This window comes from Phyllobates terribilis, unplaced genomic scaffold (genome assembly GCF_046119375.1).
Source record: "Phyllobates terribilis strain yellow unplaced genomic scaffold, ASM4611937v1 Scaffold_11__3_contigs__length_659146591, whole genome shotgun sequence".
In the NCBI taxonomy this organism is placed as follows: domain Eukaryota; kingdom Metazoa; phylum Chordata; class Amphibia; order Anura; family Dendrobatidae; genus Phyllobates; species Phyllobates terribilis.
In genome coordinates, this window is record NW_027362771.1 from 131,507,905 (window position 1) to 131,531,028 (window position 23,124).

The window sequence follows — 23,124 nt, forward strand, 5'->3', positions numbered from 1 at the left end:
GGAATGCTGTCTAGGGCACCGAAACTTCGAGACGGTCCTCCTTTACCTGGACGACGTGATCGTCTATTCGAAGACCTACGAGGACCACCTAAAGCACCTGGCCGAGGTGTTCGAAGCCCTGGCAGGCTATGGCCTGAAGGTGAAACCATCGAAGTGTCACCTGCTGAAACCAAAGGTCCAGTACCTAGGGCACGTGGTAAGCGCGGAAGGAGTGGCCCCCGACCCTGACAAGGTCACGGCAATCAAGAGCTGGCCAAACCCCTCGAACATCAAAGAGGTGAGACAGTTTCTCGGGTTGGTAGGCTACTACCGAAGGTTCATCCCCGGGTTCACTAAGATGGCAGCTCCTATGCAGGACCTCCTGATCGGACAGTCTAAGTCCAGGAGTCAGAAGCCACCCTTCAAGTGGGATAAACCGGAAGAGGAGTCCTTCCGCCAGTTAAAGATGGCCCTCACGGGGGATGAGATCCTGGCCTACCCTGATTACGGCCAGCCTTTCATTCTCCACACAGACGCCAGTAATGTGGGACTGGGAGCCGTACTGTCCCAAAACCAACAGGGCAGAGAACGGGTGATCGCTTACGCCAGCCGGAAGCTGAGGCCCACCGAGAGGAACCCGGAGAATTACAGCTCCTTCAAGCTAGAATTTTTGGCAGTGGTGTGGGCCGTGACAGAACGCTTCAAGCATTACCTGGCCTCCGCAAAGTTCACCGTGTACACGGACAACAACCCGTTGACACACCTGGACAATGCAAGACTGGGTGCCCTGGAACAGCGGTGGATGGCCCGTCTCTCCAACTATGACTTCGTGATCAAGTACCGGGCAGGCAAAACCAATGTCAACGCGGACGCACTATCAAGAATGCCTCACTTACCTGAGGGTGACGAAGACCCAGAAGAGCTGGAGGAGGTAGAACTCCCCGCGTTTCACCGGTATGGAGCCGCTCAACACTCTCACCGCGTGAAGGAGGAGGATCTAACAACTGTGATGATCAATCCCCTACCTCACCACAGCTGGGCCGAGACCCAAGATAGTGACCCTGCAGTCCGCCTGGTGAAAGATCTGCTGACCCGGGAAGATGCCCGCCTAGATCCAGATGCCCCAGAGGAAGCCAAGCAGCTATGGAAGGAGAAGAGCAAGCTGTTCCTCTACGAAGGCAAGTTGTGCAGAAGGATTGTTAACCACCGGACGCACGAGCTGACCTGGCAAGTCGTAGTCCCAAGGCGGGATGCAGCTATGGTCCTGGGGGCTTACCATGACAGAGCGGGACACTTCGGTTGGAAGAAACTGGAGTTCCTGCTAAGAGGAAGGTTCTTTTGGGTCGGCATGAGAGGAGCTGTAGAAAAGTGGTGCAGAGACTGTGGCCCTTGTCACCTGAGGAGGAAGGACCGCACCAGCCAGAAGACACCCTTGAGGCCCATCGTCACCACGCAGCCTCTTGAGCTGGTAGCTCTGGACCACGTCAAATTGGCTCCAAGCCGGTCTGGATACATCTATGCCCTGACAATCGTGGACCACTATTCCCGTTTTCTAGTGGTGGTCCCGGTAAAGGACTTGACAGCCCAAACAGCGGCCAGAGCCTTCCAGCAATACTTCTGTCGTCCACACGGGTATCCGGAACAGGTCCTGACAGACCAGGGTCCAGCGTTCGAGGCTGAAATCTTCCAGGAGTTCTGCAACCTCTATGGCTGTAAGAAGATTCGTACAACGCCTTACCACCCCCAAACCAACGGGATGTGTGAGAAGATGAACAATATAGTCATTGATCTCCTGAAGACGTTGCCCCTGGAGGAACGCAGCCGGTGGCCAGAAAAACTGCCGGACCTGATAGACCTATACAACAATATCCCGGTGAATGCTACAAACTGCACCCGGGCTTACCTGATGCGAGCTAGACCAGGTAAGCTGCCCGTAGACCTGGAGATGGGAGTCCTAATACCTGAGGACACCTCCCCGGATGCGGACTGGGATACGGAAAGGCAACTGCAGTACAAGAAGGTACAGGAGAGTGTGGAGAAGAGCCTGGCCCAGGTGAGAGAGAGGCAAGAAAAACTCTTCAATCAACACGCCCCTGCTGGTCCCCTAGAACCTGGTGAGCAAGTCCTAAAGCGAAAAAGAAGGCTACATAAGTTGGACGACCAGTGGGAAAGGGAACCCTACACAGTACTGCAGTCTGACCACGACAACCCAAAGGTGTGCGTAATCACCAAGGACGGAGGAGAAACCACTAGTGTCGTCTCCAGAGACCACCTCAAAAGGTGCCCCGAGCAACTCCGTAGTGCAGAAGAGGATCAGAGTGACCTTGAACCCGCAGAGGACAAGGAAGAAATGATCAGCACCGTTCTCGGAGAGTTCCCTCAGTCCTGGACTCGCATAAATGATGCCATAGTGGTACCCGTCCTGCATTTCCTGCAACCGGCACAGCAACAACCAACACCAGAGCCGGAAGGTGAAGAAGAGCAAGCAACTCCAGAGGCAGAAGAGCCTGTACCAGCAGCCCAGGAGAGTCAACCCTCTGTTGACAGTGAGCCTGCCATGCCTGCGGTAAGCCAAAGGACCCGCAGACAGCTGCCTGCCCTACCTGTACACCCAGCTGTTAGCTGTACCCCTAACGCTAGAGGGGAAAGCCAGGTTGGTCCACCACCAGACAGTGGGTTAAGGAGGTCAACCAGGAGCACAAAGGGGCAGATACCCGCTCGCTGGAAAATATAGAGTGTACTAAGATTGTAAATGACCCTGTTGCCAAATGTTGAATTGTTTGCAAAGTTACATGCATGTTTGGTAATTCTGTGTTTCAGTTTCTTGCAGCTACCTTAAGGACTCACAGGTTATGGACTTTTTATAACCAGGACCTTGTATGGACTGCATTCGGAGCCTAACCCAGGAATGAACTAAGACTGTAAAGGACTTGGGGTAGGACAGACCCCCACCTGGTTAAGGCTCCCCGTTGTGCTGGTGATATGGATACCCGGTCACAGGCCACACTGTGACCTAAAGAACTCAATTTGTGCGTCGTCTGTCTGTTAATGTTTTATGGTTATGCATGTTATTCTTTATTTACTGTTTAGTCCCGAGTACTAAATTTCACTAGGGGGGAATGTGTCACCCTGGCCTGGATGCCACAAAATGTAATAAAGCTGTGTCTGAGAGCAAGGGGGAGGTTCTCTAGTCAGGGGAACATTGGCATGCAATGCCTCCTGTCTCAGGCCAGTAGGGGGAGCTGGCTGCCCCTATAAAAGCTGGTACTGGGGGCAGGGTTAGAGAGAACTTGATGGCCTGTCTCAGCACTGAGACTTGTCCCAGAGCAGAGCAGGGACAGAGAGTTGCACTGCACCTAAGAGGAAGTGTGGCAGGAGGAGAGCCACAAGCCAGAGACAAGAGGCGAAGAGAGCCTGTCTTGGCAGATAAAAGACTTACTTTACCAGACTTTGGTGTCTGAGGCTGGTAGGATTCTACATCCTCCAGCAGAGAACCAGTCCGCAAGGGACTGTATATTCCTTGGCCTAAGAAGCCTGGAGGCCCTGCCACAACAGAAGGGACCAGTAAAGCCGTACAAGGCTGGGAGCAGAAAGGAACCCACGTCGCAGGCCATACAGGCGAGAATACACGGAAAGCTCGGAAACATGGGCTGTTACCCTATAACAAGGAGATAGCCAGAAGGAGCGCAGAAAGCACGGTAGGCCTGCACCCTCACCCTGACCAGGGCCAATTTCCCCGTTGCTCTCAGACATCCAGGTCCCCTCCTAGCTGGGACTGTTTATGGGTCAGTTTACCTGCTTTAGTAAAGACCCTGGACTGCAACCTGTTGTCTGTGTGCTCCTTTGCTCCTCCAGCACTATCAGCACTGGGACTCTCACTACCATCACTCCCACCATCCACTACACTGCCCTGGGGCCGCACTCTTCCCGTGGGGAGTCATACTATCCTAGCTGCACACCTCATCAGCCCCAGCGGTCTGCATGCAGCGGCGGTTCCTAATGACCGCAAATCCACGGGTGGCGTAGTCGGACATAATCAATAGCACATAACGGACTACCACTGGCCTGACCACCCTGAGCCACGGAACCGGGTTGCCACTACTACTCCCATTGTTCCCTATTGCCCGGATCCGAGTGCCCCACGGCCCAGGGGGCGAGTCATAAGCATATATGTGATACCAAGGCTTGCAGCGTCTCTGGACTTCTCTCCTATCAACCATCAAGGACATCTGGGACGTTATTGGTCTGCAATTATAAAGGGAGCTGCCAGCAGTGGATCTTGATGGTCTGCATACCCAAGTGCATACCTCACAACTTTTGAAGAACAGAATAAGGGACAGATGATGCGACGCCTGTCCACACCCCAATCCACATTTACCATTTCTTCCTCCCCTGGCAGGAGGGGTTGTCAGTAGGGTGCTGGCAGTGAGGGATATTCAGCAGACGCCCGAGACTGCAGGGCGTAGACCCAAAACCGGGACTGTCAGCTGTATCCAGGACAGTTGGGACTAGAGATGAGCGGATGGATTCACGGGTCTCTGGTCCAGCATCCAGGTCAGTGCTACCTGGCCGCTGGATGGGAGGCCGCAAATCTCTTACCTTCCGGCGTCCCTGGCGCAGCTTTTGATCACCCAGGGCAACCTGTGGATTATTTTTTGTTTATTTCCAGTCAAAGCCGCCAGAACTTTCTCATTTTTATGTAGCTTCACTATATGACATTTGTTTTTTTTTTGGTGTCTGTAAGGCCATGTTCACACGTTGCAGAAATACTGTGTTTTTTGTTTTCTGCAGATGTTCGCACCAAACTACTCAATAACAATCTTCTCCCCCTTATTTGATGCGTTTCTGGTGCAGATGTGAAGCCGCGTTTTTAATGTGCTTTTTATAGTACAGAAAAGCTTTGATTCTGCACCTAACAAAGTATCTGCAGCTTTTTACATGTGTTTTTTTAAGGCTCCACATAGAAGCATCCAGAGAAAAAAAAACACCAAAACCGCACAGGTTGGCAGCATCCTTGGGCACACAACAGGCACCTTTTTTGTTAAAGTAGTTTTTATGAAGGATTTTTTACATAAATGGGGTAAAGAAAAAGGGGGAGACATATTATAAGTACACAGCAATATAGAAGCAAACAAGAAAAAAATTAAAGCAAAAAACAACATTTTGAGGAATTAAAGATATAGGCAAAATAAAGGATTAAGGATGAGAAGGAGGAAGGAAAAATATGATTTATTAGGAAAATGGAAAAAAAGGAAAAAAGAAAAAATTAAAGGGATAGAAGGAAAATGAAAAAGATTGGTATCTACAGGATAGGCAAGGGAAAGGGGTTATGATACAATTATAAGATACCTTATATATAAAACAGTTTAAAAGGTAGGAGGGGAAGAAAAGGAATGGGAAAAGCAAGGAAAGAAAAGGGCAAGGAAGAACACCTGTAAAAACAGATGGACAGACAGGAATAGAGATAAATACTAACTTTAAAATAATGTAAAATAGTAAAATACTGTTTGGTGAAATCTAATAGCTGGTGCAGTTCTCGTGAAATCACATCCACTTTGCTTGGACAGTTAAACACAGCAGAATTTTTGTGCAAAAAAAGCAGCAGACAATACGCAGTCATGTAGTCAGCTCCTGCATTATACATCAAGTACACAAAATTCTCCTAGTAATATCACTAGAACTTGTGGCTCAGCAGAATAAAACTCTAATCTGTAATATGAAGGTTGTGGGTTCATGATCTGTGTAGACTGAAAGACTAAAAAAATATTTTGTAACTTCTTATTATTTTTACTACTTTTATAAGAACAAAAAAAATATTTTTCTTCACCTCAGTATGCCTGCAATATAGAGGTCAAGATAACCAAATTCTCCTGGTCATGTTATTATGGGCTGTAGCTCAGTGGTAGAGCAACAGCCTGTGAGCACTAAGATACACACTATGATGTGAGTTTGTGTCCCAGGTGAGACCGATGACAGGAAGAAGAAGAGGTGAATATTTAATTTATGCACAGAGAATAGATGATCAGCCCCACTCCTCGAGGCAGGGCCGGCCCGAACGTATAGGCGAACTAGGCGGCCGCCTAGGGCACCGACCCTAAGGGGGCGCCAGAGAAAAAATTATAAAAAATCTTTTCAAAAGGCAAAAAGTTTTAGGGATGGAAAGAAAAGTGTACATAAATTTTTTTACCATAAACTTAAAAGAAAAACCGTTGAGCTTCAATTTACGCACGGAAAGGAGGCGCTAAACTACAGACGTGAGTCGTTTGCATCGTCTGCTGACAGGTGTTTGATCCCGCGCGTTTATTTTGCTCCTAAGTTTTCAAATGTTGGCAAAGCAAAGCAAACAACCAAAAATGCACACACTACACTAAGGGGGCGTCCGAGAGAAAAAAATACGTATACTTAAAAGGTAGGTGTACCATATGGCCTATTTATACGTAGTTTGGACTTTAGGTACTAGGTACTAGTTGGCGATTATATTGATAGATGTCATCAGCAGTCGATGCGGCTAGTGGGAGGAGTCTGTTTTGACGCATTGGCGTAGACTGCCTGGACTGCCAGTCAGGCTATCTAAGGCAAGGGAGATAGTATCTACGTTTTTTGCATATCGGCGATTATAATATTTTCGAGGTATGTCTCTACTGTTTGCATGCTTTATCATGTGAGCCATTGTTGTTATTTTGTATATTCATTAGATTCATTGTTCCATGAGGTTTCATGAATGCAAATAGAAAATAGGAGGTTTTTAGTAAATTTTTGGCCTAGGTTCTAAAGTGTTAGGCGCTGCGAGGTAGGTATATTGTTTTGATTTTCAAAAATATTGGAAACATTGGAAATTGTTAAAGAAATTTGTGGTTTTTGTCTTAAAAGTAAAATCGTATTATATAATGTTCAGATAACAATTTTAATCGGCGCGTTAACTTTTAGGTAAATGCTGTGTGTTGTAATGAGTCATGGCTGATAAGAAGAAAAAACTTTCGGGGTTTCAGAACCATAAAAGAAAAGCTGAGGAGGAGAAATCACTTTCAAAAATCAAAGGGTCATTTTTAAAATATCTAAGCAATAGAAATGAAGACGTGGAATTCCAAACGTTGGAACAACAGGCTTCTGTTGCCTCGGAAATATCGAATGTGGAAATAGAATTTGTTTCTCATGCTGAAAATAGTGAACTACAACCATCAATATCTGGTGGTAGATCTGATCAAAGTACCAGTACTGACATGGAGGCTGGTACATCTATAGAAATACTACGCAAAGACTATTCGGAAGATCCCGCTATGTGGACCGTAATCAATGATGACTTACGCCTAGATGTAGTAAAACTCGGCCCCACACAAGTTAAAGATTTCGATTTTCCTTTGGACACTAATCGTAGAAAATTTTCTTGTGTTCACTATAAACGTCGTCTTGTCAATGGTGAAAGTCTCGAACGCAATTGGCTAGCGTATTCTATTCAGAAAAATTCAGTTTTTTGTTTTTGCTGCACGTTGTTTCCAGACTCATCACTTCAACTAGGAATCATCAAACGCTCAGCCTTAGGTACTGATGGTGTAAATGACTGGAAAAACATATCTGCTATTTTAGCCAGCCACGAAAAAAGCAAAGATCACATGATTAGCTTTCAAAAATGGAAGGAACTCAAAAATAGACTTAAGATGAACAAGACCATTGACGAAGAACACTTAGGGAAAATTGAAGAGCAAGAAAAATACTGGCATCAAATTTTAGAAAGGTTGATAGCTCTAGTGAGGGTACTAGGTACACAAAACTTAGCATTCCGTGGATCAAATGATGCATTGTTTGCATCTAATAATGGGAACTTTTTGAAATTTGTGGAGTATTTGGCTATGTTCGATCCCGTCATGTGTGAGCACATTTGGAAAATCCGGGACAAAGAGATTCATGCACATTATTTGGGAAAAACAATACAGAATGAGATGATTCAACTGCTAAGTAATGGTATTCAGGAAAAGATTCTTGACAATGTCAAAACTGCAAAATACTTTTCTGTAGTGCTGGATTGTACTTCTGACGTGTCTCATGTTGAACAAATGACTATCATTGTTCGGTTTGTTTCCACATCAGAAGACAAAAAGTTTGAAATTAAAGAGCACTTCTTGGGATTCATTCCTGTTTCTGATACAACTGGAGGTGGTTTGACAGCCGCTGTCTTGAACAAATTTGAAGAACTGTCGCTCTCTGTGGACAACTTACGAGGGCAAGGCTATGACAATGGGAGCAACATGAAGGGAAAAAACATTGGACTACAAAGACGAATTTTGGACATAAACCCACGTGCATTCTTTGTGCCTTGCAGCTCCCATTCTCTAAACTTAGTCATCAACGATGCCGCTAAATGTTGTTTTGGAGCGACAACTTTTTTCCTGTTAGTTCAAAATCTCTACGTATTTTTCTCTTCGTCAACTCAGCGTTGGGAAGTACTCGTGCGTCATTTGCCATCTCTGACTCTAAAACCTCTAAGCGAAACAAGGTGGGAAAGTAGAATTGATGCTCTGGCCTCCCTCTGTTACCAATTGAGCGAAGTCCATGATGCCCTAATGGACATAACAGAAAATATTAGTCTCACAGGAAGCTCTGGAAATGTCTCCCGGCTAGAAGCTCAAGGTCTTGCTAAACAAGTTGGAACCTTTTCTTTTGTTACATCTGTTCTAGTATGGTTCAACATTTTGTACGAAATCAATTTGACAAGTAAGTTACTTCAGTCACAAGAATTCGATTTAGCTGCTGCCTCTCAACACCTTGACAAAACAAAGAAATATCTGCAATCATTAAGAAGCGATGAAGAGTTTGAGAAGCTGTTAGTTGATGCGAGGGAAATCGCAGAAGAGCTTGGCATACCAGCTAATTTTGAGTCAAGTTCTGCGCCAAAACGTTTAAAGAAAAAAACCAGACAGTTCTCTTATGAAGGGAAAGATGAGCCCATAAGAGATGAGAAACAGAGTTTCAAAATTAACTTTTACTTTGCGATCTTAGATACTGCTATAAATTCAGTTGATGAGCGGTTCACTCAGCTGAAAGAAATGGAATTGAAATTTGGATTTTTGTACCACATCCGTTCACTTGAGGGAAAACCAAGCAAATTTGTTCTGGATAAGTGTAAAGCTCTGGAAAAGTCTCTTACACACAACGAAGTAAAAGACATCGATGCCATAGAGCTATGTGGTGAACTGCAGGCAATGTCAAGACGTGTTCCAGAAGATTCATCACCAAAAGACGTTCTTGAACTTTTGCTTAAATCTGACTTGAAAGAAAGTGTCCCCAACCTGGTGGTGGCTCTAAGAATTCTTTTGACTCTGCCTGTGTCCGTGGCCTCAGGAGAGAGAAGCTTCTCAAAACTAAAGCTAATTAAAACATATTTAAGGGCAAATATGACGCAAGAGAGGTTGGTTGGGTTGGCAACAATTTCGATAGAATCTGAAGTTGCTAAACAAATTAATCTCGGTGACTTAGTGTCATCCTTTTAAAAAAAAAAGGCAAGGAAACAAAAATTTTAATTACCTATGGTCGTTTTTGTTTTGTGTTATTGATTACTTTGTATATATTTGTCCTATACAACTTCTCAGAAGATTAAAGAGTTAGGAGAGAGTTAATTAATCATTGTTGTTTATTTTGCTCCTAAATTTATATCCCAAGTTTTCATCTACTGCCAAGAATAGTAGGGGCGCAACAAAATAGTTTCACCTAGGGCGCCGTAATCTCTCGGGCCGGCCCTGCCACGAGGAGGAGTAGCTACGGAGCAATGAAGATGCATCAGAGAGGCGAGTATAGAAGCCGGTAGAACAGCTGTGCCATGATGGGACAGTCCCGCTGAATTCGGGATGGTTGGGAGCTATGCAAGTGTATTTAGCGTGGTAGAACATTCCTCAACCATTCATAACTTTATTGATGGTATTCAAAGATGTGTAAGTGCGAGTATTTCTGCATGTGTTGTTCATGCTCTTTACTGAATCAATCGAGATGTTTTAGAATTTTTGTTTTTCACTTTTTAATCAGTTGCACATCTCAGTTGTCTCTCTCCCAGCTACAGCTCACATCTTGGCTACTCTCACACAGGCTTTAGCAATTTCGCCTCTGCTTCAACGTCCAGCAGACACACTGACTCACCAGCAGCAATGTTGAACTCATCTCCTGGTTCTTAACAAAACACTGCAGGTGCACTCCTTATCAAGACATGCACTGCTAGGACTTAACCTTCACCTACCTGGCCTGGTCAGTGCTAGGACTTACCCTCAAAACCTCAAAAATGGGCCGGACAAGATTGTTGGCACTCTCAACTTAATACATGGTTGCACTGTCGGACTGGGGTGTCTGGGGCCCTCAGGGTGAATTGATCCTAGGGGCCCACCCTATAGTTATATGCAAATATCTGTTAGCCGATATCCCCATTATAGTGGAGCGTCAACTGTAAATCACAGGCAGCTCCTGCACATCTGCTGTGCGCCACCAAAACTGGGATGTACAATTGCGGTAGTTTGCATTAAAGCAGGGGTCTCAACTCAGCTGGGCATATGGGCCGCACACGGAAAAACATTTAATTTGGGGGGCCGCATTATTTGTATGACAAAGTGACATTTTTAGTGATACCATTTTATTTTCTATACACCTTTTGAACTGGTCCTCCTCTTGCAGACATGGTCTCCCCTCCACGTCCCCCATACTGCAGACATGGTCTCCCCTCCAGGACCCCCATACTGCAGACATGGTCTCCCATCCAGGTCCCCCATACTGCAGACATGGTCTCCCATCCAGGTCCCCCATACTGCAGACATGGTCTCCCATCCAGGTCCCCCATACTGCAGACATGGCCTCCCATCCAGGTCCTCCATACTGCAGACATGGTCTCCCATCCAGGTCCCCCATACTGCAGACATGGTCTCCCATCCAGGTCCCCCATACTGCAGACATGGTCTCCCATCCAGGTCCCCCATACTGCAGACATGGTCTCCCATCCAGGTCCCCCACACTGCAGACATGGTCTTCCCTCCAGGTCCCCCATACTGCAGACATGGTCTCCCATCCAGTTCCCCCATACTGCAGACATGGTCTCCCATCCAGTTCCCGCATACTGCAGACATGGTCTCCCATTCAGGTCCCCCATACTGTAGATACTGTATACATGGTCTCCCATTCAGGTCCCCCATACTGTAGACATGGTCTCCCATCCAGGTCCCCCATACTGCAGACATGGTCTCCCAACCTGCAGACATGGTCCCCCATACTGCAGACATGGTCCCCCATCCAGGTCCCCCATACTGCAGACATGGTCTCCCCTCCAGGTCCCCCATATTGCAGACATGGTCCCCCATCCAGGTCCCCCATATTACAAACATGGTCCCCCATACTGTAGACATGGTCCCCCATCCAGGTCCCCCATATTGCAAACATGGTCCCCCATATTGCAGACATGGTCCCCCATATTGCAGACATGGTCCCCCATCCAGGTCCCCCATATTGCAGACATGGTCCCCTATATTGCAGACATGGTTCCCCATCCAGGTCCCCCATACTGCAGACATGGCCCCCCATATTGCAGACATGGTCCCCCATCCAGGTCCCCCATATTACAGACATAGTCCCCCATACAGGTCCCCCATATTACAGACATGGTCCCCCATATTACAGACATGGTCCCCCATCCAGGTTCCCCCATACTGCGGTCAGGGTCCCCGTCCCCCCATACTGCGGTCAGGGTCCCCGTCCCCCCATACTGCGGTCAGGGTCCCCATCCCCCCATACTGCGGTCAGGTTCCCCGTCCCCCCATACTGCGGTCAGTGCCCCCCTGTGCTGTATTTCACATGACAGAGGAAAAAAAAAAAAAGAGATTCTCACCTGTCCTCCGTTCCCTCGGCGTCCTTTCTGCACCTGTGGCCCGCAGGCACAGACCCCGTAACGATCGCGGCTCTCTCCAGCCGTCGCCGACATCAGCGCTGTAGTCCAGTGTATTGCCGCGCAGAGACCGGCTCTCTGCACAGCAATACCAGTGTCAGCCGCCGGCCTATCAGAGGCCAGCAGCTGACATCTACGCATGGCAGTGACGTCATAAGCTGCTGCGCTGGGATGCAGATGTCAGCTGCTGGCCTCTGATAGGCCGGCGGCTGACACTGGTATTGCTGTGCAGAGAGCCGGTCTCTGCGCGGCAATACACTGGACTACAGCGCTGATGTCGGCGGCGGCTGGAGAGAGCCGCGATCGTTACGGGGTCTGTGCCTGCGGGCCGCAAGAAGCAGCCGGAGGGGCCGCATGTGGCCCGCGGGCCGCGTGTTTGAGACCCCTGCATTAAAGGGTTCTTTGGTGAAAACAAGTCATCACTGATCAACAGGTTGGGCTTGCTCCCACTTGTGATTAAGGCTATGTGCACACGTTTTTGATGCGGTAAATCGACCCACAGAATTGGCCCCAAAAACGCATTGCAAACCTTATCCCAGCATTTCTTATGAGATTTTGCAAAATCTGTGCACATGATCAGGATTTTTCCTTACATAATTTCATATGCGTTACAAGAAGAAGCATGTCCATTCTTTGTGCGTTTTGCCTGCATTTTTCCTATACAATGCATTGGAAAAAACACATGGAAAATCTGCAGGCAAAAACGCATGAAAACGCATCAAAAACAATGCCAATAGGTGCAGAACCTTGCAGAAATGCTGCAGAAATTTCTGCAAGCAAATTCTGATTGTGCGCACGCACCCTAAATCAGATGAATACAATCCTATTAAAAATCGGATTGCATTCATACCAATTTAATCCTATGCTTATGTTCTCAATGGCGTTTTTTTCTCCTGCTCTGATCAGACGGAAAAAAAACGCAGCATGCTGCGATTGCATGCTGAATTCGGATCACACGCACCCATATAAATCTAAGGGTGCGTGTGAAACATTGGACTGCACTTGGATAACACCGAGTGCAGAGTGATTTCTGCCAGCCCCAGCAACAGAGGAGATGGAAAAATTCATTTATCCATCTCCTCCACGGCTGTGCTGCGATCCTTTAATGCGAGAGAATCGGAGCACAGTGCATTGACACTCGGCTCTTGCTCGCAGCAGAGCAGGAGTCGAGTGTCATTAGCATATCGCATCTGATGCTCTTGGCGGCCATAAAGACAAATGAATACACCACTGATAGGCCTGTGGTTAGAAAGACCACGGAGCCAAGGACCCGGGTCCTACTGGGGGATCGTCTGTTGTCCCGGCGGGCCAGTCTGACGCTGTATGGTTGCACACCCTTTGGAATAAATAACTGAAATCAATCACTTCCCATAAACATCAACAAGCTTTTTACACCTCTCAACTTTAATATTGGACCACTCTTCTTTTGCAAACTGCTCCAGGTCTCTCATATTTCTCACAACAGCAATTTTAAGATCTCTCCACAGGTGTTCAGTGGGATTTAGCTCCAGACTCATTGCTGGCCACTTCAGAACTCTCCAGCGCTTTGTTTCCATCTACTGTATTTCTGGTTGCTTCTTGAAATATGTTTGGGGTCATTGTCCTGCTGGAAGACCCCTGACATAATGTCACGCACAGTGTGGGAAAGACGAAGTGCAACACGAAGGGATGAGGAGAAGGAAGCTCAGACACTAGGGAAAGGGGGAGTGGAGACCACTAGGCAGATCTAATAACACCCTGCATACCCTATCATCCCTATATCCACACCAATCGCCGAGCAGGAAACCTAAGCCCTGTATATCCCTAGAGCTAGGCCCTTGATAGGGAGGGTGAGTACTGGTAAGTCCCCACTATAAACTAAAGACAACAAGAGAGACAAACAAAGGGGGGAAAACTTAGCTTGAGCAGACACCAGAGAGATAACCCCAAATGTCCTCTAAGGGCACCAAAGAGGAAGCTAGCCGACTGCTATAGCTCCAAGCCTTCACAAGGGAAAATGAGAATATCAACGGCGACTCCCTGAAGAAGACTGAGAGTTTATAAACACCCAGACTAGTGTGTCAATCAGAGCAGGAGGGAGGTTGCCGCTGTGTCCAAAAGTCAGAAGGATTAAGAAGGCATCTACAATGCCAAACGCAGTGACCTTCTGCAGCCAGATGCAGAGCGACTGTCTGTTACATCTGACACACCTGTGACACCTAGGATGCAAACCAAGCTTTCTGACACTGTGAACTACATTGATATCCAAAATCCTTTGGTATTCTTCAGATTTCACAATGCTGTGCACACAGTCAAGGCACCCAGTGCCAGAGGCAGCAAAACAACCCCAAAGCACCTTTGAACTTGACTGTAGGTACTGTGTTTTTTTCTTTGTAGGTCTCATTCCATTTTTGGTAAACAGTAGAGTGATGCTGTCACGGGTGTGTCAGAGATGACAGACAGTCGCTCTGCAGTTGGTTGATCTCTACGTTTGGCATTACAGGCATCTTCTTAGAGGCTGGCTGTCTCTAGGTCCCAGTGGCTACCTCCCTCTGGCTAATTAGCTTCCTGGCCTGGGTGTATAAATACCTGGTGTGTCTGAGAGGGAGGTGCCGGCAATATTCATTACTACTTGTGAGGATTTAGCAAGAGCAGTACTTTGTCCTCTCTGGAGCTTGAGGCCGTATGCGCATTTGTTTGGAGTCGTCTAAAGCTAAGCAATTGCCCCCTGTTTGTCTACCCTTGTTGTCTATAGAGTTTTGTGGAGATAGACTAGTGCTCATATCCTCCCTTCCCTAACCTTAGCCATACACCAGAGAAAGTCAGGGCGAGGCACGCATGCGGCGATTGGTGAAGAGCCAATATAGGGACGTTAGTTGAGACAGGGTGACACTAGACCAGACTAGGAGGTCTCCACTCCCCCCTTTCCCTAGTGTCTGGGCTCCCTTTCCATCTTTCCTCTGTGTTGCACTAAGTCTTTCCCACACCTTGCGTGACAGATGCTCTTTACCAAAAATATCTATTTTAGTCTCATCTGTCCACAAGACGCTTTCCCAGAAGGATTCTGACTTACTCAAGTACATTTTTGCAAACTGCAATCTAGTTTTTTATGTCTTTGTATCAGCAGTGGGTCCTCCTGGGTCTCCTGCCATAGCGTTTCATTTAATTCAAATGTTGACAGATAGTTCACACTGATACTGATGCACCCTGAGCCTCCAGGACAGCTTGAATTTCTTTGGAACTTGATTGGGGCTGCTTATCCACCATCTGGACTGTCCTGTGTTGCAATCTTTCAGAATTTTTTCTATGCTATCCATGTCCAGGGAGATTAGATACAGTGCTATGGGGTTGTAAACCTCTTCATTATGTTGTGCACGGTGGACAAAGGAACATCAAGATCCCTGCAGGTTGTTGTTGATATTTTTAAACAATTTTGGTTCTCAAGTCCTCAGACAGTTCTCGTCTCCTCTTTCTGTTCTCCATGCTTAGTGTGGCACACAAAGACACACAATGCAAAAACTGAGTCATCTTCTCCCCTTTTTATCTGGTCTCAAGTATGATTTTCATATTGCCCACACCTGTTACTTGCCACAATTGAGTTTGAACAAGCATCACATGCTTGTTTACCCACAATTTTGGAAAAGTGCCAACAGTTTTGCCTGGCTCATTTTGGGGGTTTTGTGTGAAATTATGTGCAATTTGTTTTTTTGCGCCAATACACACAAAGGAAATAAACATATATGCAGAATTTAAAAGTGGAGGAGGAGGATGAGCCTCGGTCATGCTGGCCAACATGGGTAGCTGTATGGTAGACTGCTTGTGGGATGATGAGTGTATTGTTACCATCAAGAAAAATGATGACTATTGGTTAGCCATGTTTTTAGACCTTTTCTATAAAAACAAAATGGGGTACTATTTAACGCCTTTTGAAAGGGAGTCTAAATTGGCTTTCTACCAGGATAAGCTGTTTTACCTGCTCTACAAAGTTTTCTCCGAGCAGCTGCCTGCCAACGGCATGATCGACCAGCAGACTCCTCTGCGATCTCAACAGATCCAACGTTCCCTTGCCTGTACCAGTATTAGGTCTACAGCAAGTAGTCGAGGCAGCAGGAGTAACTGATCTTTGACATGATGAATCAGGTGTTTTATCTACCATTGTGACAAGCTGCCAAAATTCAGCAAAGATGCACAGGCTGAACAGCCAGGTTTAGCCGTACCTAGAATGTGTCCTTTCTCAGTCAGATACTAGTGGCTTTGTCACATCAAAGCAGACCAGGTTATCCACTGCAAGCATGGAAAACCTTACATTTGTCAAAATGAACCAGTCATGGATCAGTGCCGACTTTCATTCACCTACAGTGATACCAATGATTAAATTGCCTATTTAATTTGCCTGCGTGACTGTTTTCTATTTCAATCTTCTGCTGCCACCAGTGCCGATGGCCTACACTCTGACAGGCATCTACTGCCTGTCCATCATGTCATCTATACTGTAATACTGTTGCTGTCAGTATTTCTGTTGCTGGCCCTACACTTCCAGATATCTTTTCTTTTGTTCAGTTCTAATCTTCAACCATGTGCATTTTGCCACTGCCATTGTACAGCCATGCACAACCATGAAAGCCACACATCATCTGGCTGCCTGCCCACTTTGTTTCATAGTGCTAGATTGTACTGCTGTGCTGGACTGTGGCTGGGCTGTGCTGGGCCTGCTATTGCTGGTTCTAAACTGCCATACATCTCCTTGCCTGCCCCATCGTAATTCTCTAGTGTGTGGCTTCTGCTGCTGCCACTGCAGAGGCACACCAACCACACATCTCCTGGCTACAAACCGTGTTTTATATTGATATATGGTAATGCTGATGTGAAACGTACTCCCTTGAGGGTACACAAATATCAAACAGATCACAAAATAGGGCTAATTTTTTGAAAGGTTTATTGACAATATGCAATTGTGTCTTCACTATGAAAATAGCTAGACTGTTCCTTCTCCTTAAAAAAAGGGATAATTTTTGGAAGGATTGGTAAAATGCCTTTATAATTGTTTACTTGTTTTGAGAATAACAATCCTGTTGCAGATCCCAAAAAAGGGATTTTTTTTTATTACTAGTTGAAAAGTTATTACTTCATTCGCTTTCAACAGTGCTGAGCACAGCTGTTTTTGCTCCCTAAACAAGGGATAATTTTTTGACCCCTGGTGAAAATGTTTTCACTTTTTCATTTGGAGAAAAAAACTCTTGAAACTCGCCAAACAAGTACAAATTTTGTAACTCCCGATGTGAAAAAGCCGCAGCTTCTTCCATTCACACAGCCTGTGTATAATAATCACAGAACTATTGTATATAAATAATGTATATTATTGCATATGTATTCCCAGACTATACACATCTAAAACATTACTTTATTGGAATTCATTAAAACATATTATTGGCTGTATTAACCTAGTATTAACACACTCCAAATAGTGAAAACTCAAAAAAAAAGAAGTAATATACCAGGTGGTCAAGAGTTAAGGGATAATGACCCTATAATGCCAGCTAATCTTGTTCCTACCTTTCTGCAGAGGTTGGCACCCTAGTGAAACGCAAATGGCGCAATCTCTCCCCATCGACTAGCCCTGGTAGTCCCTGTAAGGCACTATGGAGATGACAGATGACATAATCTACAGCTCAGTAGTCTAGATAAATAAGAGGTTTTATTCTTCACTTGACGCGTTTCCCCTTAAATAGGCTCATCAGGAGTACATACTGTGTAAGTTCATTAGGAATAAATCCCTTAATATAATGCATATAAATAAATCATGATGATTAGTTCATGGGTATAATACTGATTCCCTTAATAAAGTGCCTCATGCATACAATGGATACAGAGTCCAGATAGGTGGAGATACTATTCAGTAGCAGTTCATAACACTGTTCCCACCATGCAGCATACCAAAAGATGCCATAAAGTGGCATTTTAATAGGAGATGCTTGTTAGCTGCCAATAAGCTCTCACCTGTATTTCATATGCAATATATTAAGAGATTTATTCCTAATGAACTTACAGTATAGTGTATACTCCTGATGAGCCTATTTGAGATGAAATCGTCGAGTGAAGCACACTCTGTACATTATTTGTCTTATTTTGGCAACATACTATGTATCTATTATTTTGTGAGTTCTTTTTATTTAGAATAAATGTCTCTTGAATCCATTACATAATTTGTTGATAATAGTATGGGTTTAAACAGATTATAGCCTCATAATGCTAAACAATCTAATCCTTTTGTGGCAATTGATTCATTTGGCTGGCAAAAACTTGTGCTAATACTGTTGCCCATATTTTTCTACTGTTTGTCTGGGAACACTATCCATGGGAAACTAACTAATACAGTCCAGTTTAGTGTGTCTTTCCCTGTATATTAGTCCTGGACATGGACAGTTTATTATCCAGTTCAGGTCTTATGGTTCTTGTTACCACAGTATAGAACAATTTGAGGCAAAGAAGAAACTGTTTATTATTAACCGTTTCTAGGACGGTATCATCTATAATCTTGATCCAAGTTTGGTATGAGTTATTTATCTACACTACTGTAGATACTATTTATCTAATGAGCTATAGATCATTTCATCTTTCATTTCCATAGGGCCTTAAAGGGACTACCAGGGCTAGTCGACGGGCAGCGGGGGCACACTTGCACTTCACCGCGGACAGGTAGGAACGAGAGTAGCTGGCATAATAGGGTGACTGTCCCTTTACTCTTGACCACCTGGTATATTACATTTTTCATTTTTATTTTTTGAGTTTTCACTATTACTGTGTTAATACTAGGTCAATATGGTCGATAAGAGGTTTTAATGAATAACAATAAAGTAATGTTTTAGAAGGGTATAGCCTGTGTATAAACACCATCAAGGAAAGCATCTACTATAAAAGAAAAGGATCATTTTTGTATCATTTTTACACTTTAAATAGCTTATAAAGTCTGACACTGCAATGTTTTTCAATAGGCTCTTGGATATTGATGGTTACTATCCATTTTTCTCTATCCTGGTAGGTTGAGCGCACTTAGACATTACTAATGCTGTGTATTAAAAAGCTCAAAAAGGGTCCAATATAGTCCAAGGAGACATCAGAGTGTCATACACCTATTTTCATGGTGAATTTAATTGTGAAATAATTCTATCATCCAGAAGGCATAAACTGTTCTGCATGACTCTGAAAGAACAAAAAATAATTGTGGGATACTCCATAAGGTGACTTTCATAAGAAACTAAAATATCTTTATACATGGCTGCACCACATGGAGCTGTATACTGCCATACAACCTCCTTATACTTTGCATGAGACCTCACTCTTGTTTTTTTTTAATGCTGGAAGGCATGAGATACACATTTCATTCCTGAGCTACTGATTGTTAAATACTATTCCAAAAATAATGTGATGGTCAATGTATTGAGGTTTTATTTGGAAGTACTGTATAATTCCTTATTGCCCCGTTAGGGATAGTGGAATGCTTTGCCAATGCTGGCTCCAACTGAGAAGCAAACTAGTCTGTGTCATTCATACAGCATATTGGAAATAGTTCTATATCATTCTATGAAATGTAAAGTATAACTGGTAACATTATTTGTGCTTGTCTAATGCCAGTACAAGTCAGTGTTAAACTGCCTTATATTCACTGTGTAAATGTTCTGAAACAATCAAACTGCATGACTAAAATAAAACCATCTCAACTCCTTTTAACTGTCAGCAAAGAACAGATTTGTTTCTTACCATTTTTCATTCTATCACCTTCTGCTGCAAATCATTTTTCTCAGTAGATTGGTTCAGTTCCAGCTTTTCAGATGAACATATCTTAAGTTGAGACATTGCAACTTCAATTCTGAAACTTAGTTGTTTCTATTTAAAAAAAAAATACCAGCAGATGGTAAAATGTTCCTCCAGTGTAATTGCTAACATTGTAACCTTTAAGAAATCACACACCTGAGCAATGCAATTAAAATCGGTCAACGTTGCAAGCACTTTTTCCAGACTGAGACGGCTATATACTATTTATTTCCATACTACTGTATATTTATGTACTGACCTTCATTTACCACCATTTCATCATTTCCAAAAGGTCATTGAGAAAGAGAAAGGTCAGCAAAAAAATATTTTCTCTATTAAGCATCTACTCATTGTAGGTCGTGATTGCGAGGTCTAAGTATTAACTGTAGGATATCTATGTCCTTAAGCATCCAACCTCATTGTCATCAATATCATTAGCTTTTCTAATACGGCTTGACATCTTCTCTTGTTCATAACATTCATTATGAAATACCTTTCAAGTCTAATCATACATTTATTATATCTTTTTAGAATACACATTATATTACGCTATGGCCAGTGGTGTACCACCAATGACGGCAGACCACGCGGCCGCTATGGGGCCTGTGACTCGGGAGGCCCGGTGCTATCATTCTCCCTCAGTGTCTGAGATCAGCAGCCACGATGACATCACTACATGACTCCAAGAGACCGAGGGGAGATGAGTATTTATTTATTTTTTATTATTTATTATATTATCAATGAGTACATTGTGTGGAGCATTATACTATATGCAGGCGCATTATACTACATGAAGTGCAATGGGGGGTGCATTATACTATATGGAGGACTATGGGAGGTGCATTGTACTATATAGAGGGCAATGGGGTGCATTATACTATATGGAGGACTATAGGGGTGCATTATAATTTATGGAGGGCAATGGGGCGCATTATACTATATGCAGCGCAATGGGGGGCGCATTATACTATTTGGAAGGCAATGGGGGAGCATTGTACTACATGGAGGGCAATCTGAGGTCTATTATACTATATGGAAGGCAATGTGGGAGCCGTTATAATATTTGGATGGCTATGTGGCGGCCATTACACTATATGGAGGGCTATGTGGGGGCCATTATACTACATGGAGGGCTATGTGCTATGTGGCAGCCATTATACTATATGGAAGGCTATGTGGGAGCCATTATACTATTTGAAGGGCTATGTGGGGTCCATTATAATATTTGGCAGACTATCTGGGGGCCATCATACTATTTGGAGGGCTATGTGTGGGGACATAATAATATTTGGAGGGCTATGTGGGAGCCATTATACTGTTTGAAGTGTTATGTGGGGGCCATTATACTGTTTGCAGGGCTATGTGATGGTCCATTTTACTGGTTGCAGGGCGATGTGGAGGTGCATTTTACTGTTTGCAGGGCTATGTGGGGGTCATTGTACTGTTTGCAGGGCTATGTGGGGGTTCATTTTACTGGTTGCATGGCTATGTGGGGATCCATTTTTGTGGCAATGTGGGGATGCACTTTTGTTGACATCCTTCTTTATGGGGGCAAGGGGTGAGAATTTAGGGGCTTCAATAGTAGAGAAATTAGTTTTTAAGGGCTGCAAAGTTGTGAGATATGTTATTCTGTTTCCCAGCTGAATATTATTTTTTTATAGGGGGGATAAATTAGGACTTCTGCTATGGGGCCCCACGATTTCTATGTATACCCCTGGCTATGGCGCTACTTTTGATGTGTATACCAGGAGAAACTCCCAAGTACTCTTGTGCCTGTAGGCTTCGACATATCACACTGTATAGACATATAGTTGCATGCATTGCCATTGTAAAAGACATATACTGCACTGTATATTTGTATAGTATAACTGTCACGCAAGGTGTGGGAAAGACTTAGTGCAACACAAAGAGAAGAGGGAAAGGGAGCCCAGAAAGGGGGGAAGTGGAGACCTCCTAGATTGATGTAGCGTCACCATGTCTCCCCTAACGTCCCTGTATTGGCTCTTCACCAATCGCCGCACACATGCCTCATCCTGTCTTTCCCTGGCGTATGGCTAAGGATAGGGAAGGGAGGAGATGAGCACTAGTTGATCTCCACTAAACACTATAGACAACAAGGGTACACAAACAGGGGGAAATTGCTTAGCTTTAGACGACTCCAGACAAATGCGCACATGTCCTCAAGCTCCAAAGAGGACAAAGTGCTTCTATTGCTAAAGCCTTCACAAGTAGTAATGAATATCGCCGGCACTTCTCTCTGAAACACAGCAGGTATTTATACACCCAGGCAGGGTGTTAATTAGCCAGAGGAAGGTAGCCGCTGGGTTCTAGAGACAGCCTCTAAGAAGATGTCTGTAATGCCAAACGTAGAGATCTCCTGCAACCAAGTGCAGGGCGACTGTCTGTCACTTCTGACACACCCGTGACAATAACCTAGCATAAAATTTCATACATTTTTTTATATTTTTCATGTCAACGTATACTGGCCCAACAGAAGTCAATAGGGCACTCTTTTAGCCTCTGTTGGGTTAATATAACCTTTTTCACTAGCTTAGAGTGCATGCTAGGAGCTTTTTCTGGAGAACATGCTAAGCAGAGGGTCATAGAGTGATGTCAATCATCAATTAATGGAAATTCTCTACTATTATTTTTGTGAAAAACATAAACAATACATTTTGATGCTGTTACATATCAATTAAGTGTGTGGTTTCTTATCAGGCAACAGTATTAGCGCCAGTTCCATAATGTATAAGTAAAAAGGAATAAGGAAGGTTTGGAAAAAAAAAACAAATTAAGTCAACGATTCTGTTGTCTTGACAGATTGCGGTGTTTTGTGCAGGTTCAAGAACAAGACTGTTGGCTACTTTTGAAAAAAGTTCAGCAACTTTTCTTTGCAAGGTCCCAACTCTTCCATCCATAATTATCTAACAGAAATAGGAAATAGACATAGGACTGAGTTAAAGTCTGAACTAAGTCTATTCATTTCAAGTTGAACAAATGTGTACAATCATCAGAGCTCTTAACAGTATGTCAATATGTCTTAATACACTGGGAAGCTTACAAGCAATTGTCACAGTGACAGCCGGAACAATCCAATGTTACATCGAATGGTTAGTAGATGTGATTTAGCCATTGAAATACGTCAGCAATTCAAAGCAAGCCAATTTTGCATTTCGACACAGACATAAATAAAATGATAACCTAAAATTCAAGTTACCTGACTAAAAGAAATGGAATTACAGTTTCAGAACTTTTTTATGAATAGCATTAAGACCTGCAAAATCTGTGTAGTCACTAAAGTCCATGCAGCTACTTTGCCACTTAATTGTGAATTATTTTGTGACACAAAGTTTCTAAAACACAAATTAATCATAGTTAAGTCATGAAAGTTTTTTGGTGCAAATTCTGGTGCACTTAGTGTATGACAGATACAGAAGAGTTAACAT

The 23,124-nt window shown here is 44.3% G+C and overlaps 1 protein-coding gene across 1 annotated transcript in view; it reads right to left on the bottom strand.

The window, feature by feature from the left end:
- The window catches only part of LOC141165026 (uncharacterized), a 105,882-nt gene extending 83,286 nt beyond the window's left edge, over positions 1 to 22,596 (bottom strand). The window contains exon 1 of the mRNA XM_073650677.1: positions 19,625 to 22,596. Coding sequence (XP_073506778.1) covers positions 19,625 to 19,634 — 10 coding nt within the window. The 5' untranslated portion in view covers positions 19,635 to 22,596. The remainder of the gene's footprint in view (positions 1 to 19,624) is intronic.
- Positions 22,597 to 23,124: the final 528 nt, after the last annotated feature.